At 61.0% G+C, this 1,142-nt stretch overlaps 1 protein-coding gene across 1 annotated transcript in view; it reads right to left on the minus strand.

Annotated features, from left to right (window-relative positions):
• Nucleotides 1–1,133, minus strand: part of TM6SF2 (transmembrane 6 superfamily member 2) — a 3,808-nt gene extending 2,675 nt beyond the window's left edge. Inside the window, 1 exon segment of the mRNA XM_009073088.1 lies at nucleotides 1,042–1,133. Within this exon segment, the coding sequence (XP_009071336.1) occupies nucleotides 1,042–1,133 (92 nt within the window).
• Between the last annotated feature and the right edge of the window lie 9 nt (nucleotides 1,134–1,142).

A 1,142-nucleotide genomic window follows, 5' to 3' on the forward strand; every position in this document is an offset into this window, starting at 1 on the left:
CCCTCTCCAGGCTGGGGCAACGGACCACTGATACAAGAGACCATGGAAAGTCATTATAAAGCCAAACCGAGGAGACAAGTACTGAAAAAGTGTCCTGAGAGAGTGAAGAAGAATTGCCTGGGAATCCCAGCAGGTCACTGGGCAGGAAAACCGAAAGCAGAGCTGTTATCAGCTGCTGTGACAGCAGCGATGACGATGACGAGGAGGGTGGGGGGGGTGACATCGGCCACAGCAGGACACATCAGGGGCCAAGGTGGCATTGGGGCAGCCTGGGAGGGGCAGTCTGGACCCCTCCAATCCAGGACAGACCCAGCACCCTGCCCAGGACACTGCCCAGGACACTGCTCCCCCCTCTCCAAGTCGGGATGGGACCCTTGTCCCAGCGACCCAGCACCCCACCAGCCTCTGATGGAGACTGGATGCTCCCAGACTGATTCCAGCATCCTGCCCAGGACTCCCCAGTCCAGGACAGACCCAGCACCCTGCCCAGGACACTGCTCCCTCCTCTCCAGGTCTGCATGGGATACCTTTCCCAATTGGAATAGATCCCACCAGCTTCTGATGGAGCCTGGATGCTCCCACTGTTCCCAGACTGGTTCCAGCACCCTGCCCAGGACTCCCCAATCCAGGACAGACCCAGCACCCTGCCCAGGACTCTGCTCCCTGTGCTCCAGGTCTGGATGGGACCCTGGGATGTCCCAGCTGGGATGGATCCCACAAGCCTTGGATGGAACCTTGTCCTGGGACAGGCTGGATGCTCCCAGTTTGGACCCAGTACCCTGTCCTAGGATAGATCTCCCAATCCAGGAGAGACCCAGCACCCTGCCCAGGACACTACTCCCTGTTCTCCAGGACTGGATGGGACCCTGGGAAAGGGATACGTGTCCCAACTGTGATAGCTCCCACCAACCCTGGATGGAACCTTGTCCTGGGGCACCCTGGACGCTCCCACCTTACTCCCAGACTGGTCCCAGCACCCAGAACCAGTAGGGACCAGTCCCAGCATCCCAACCCGGGGGGTCCCTCCCGGTCCCCACTCACTCTGCCAAGGGGGTCGCGCAGGTGATGCCAAAAGCCACGGGGATGGCGAGGAGAGGAACGGCCAGAGTTCCTGGCAGCGGCGGGAGCTGCATCCTCTGCCC

The sequence above is a fragment of the Acanthisitta chloris genome, unplaced genomic scaffold (assembly GCF_000695815.1).
Source record: "Acanthisitta chloris isolate BGI_N310 unplaced genomic scaffold, ASM69581v1 scaffold12844, whole genome shotgun sequence".
NCBI lineage: Eukaryota > Metazoa > Chordata > Aves > Passeriformes > Acanthisittidae > Acanthisitta > Acanthisitta chloris.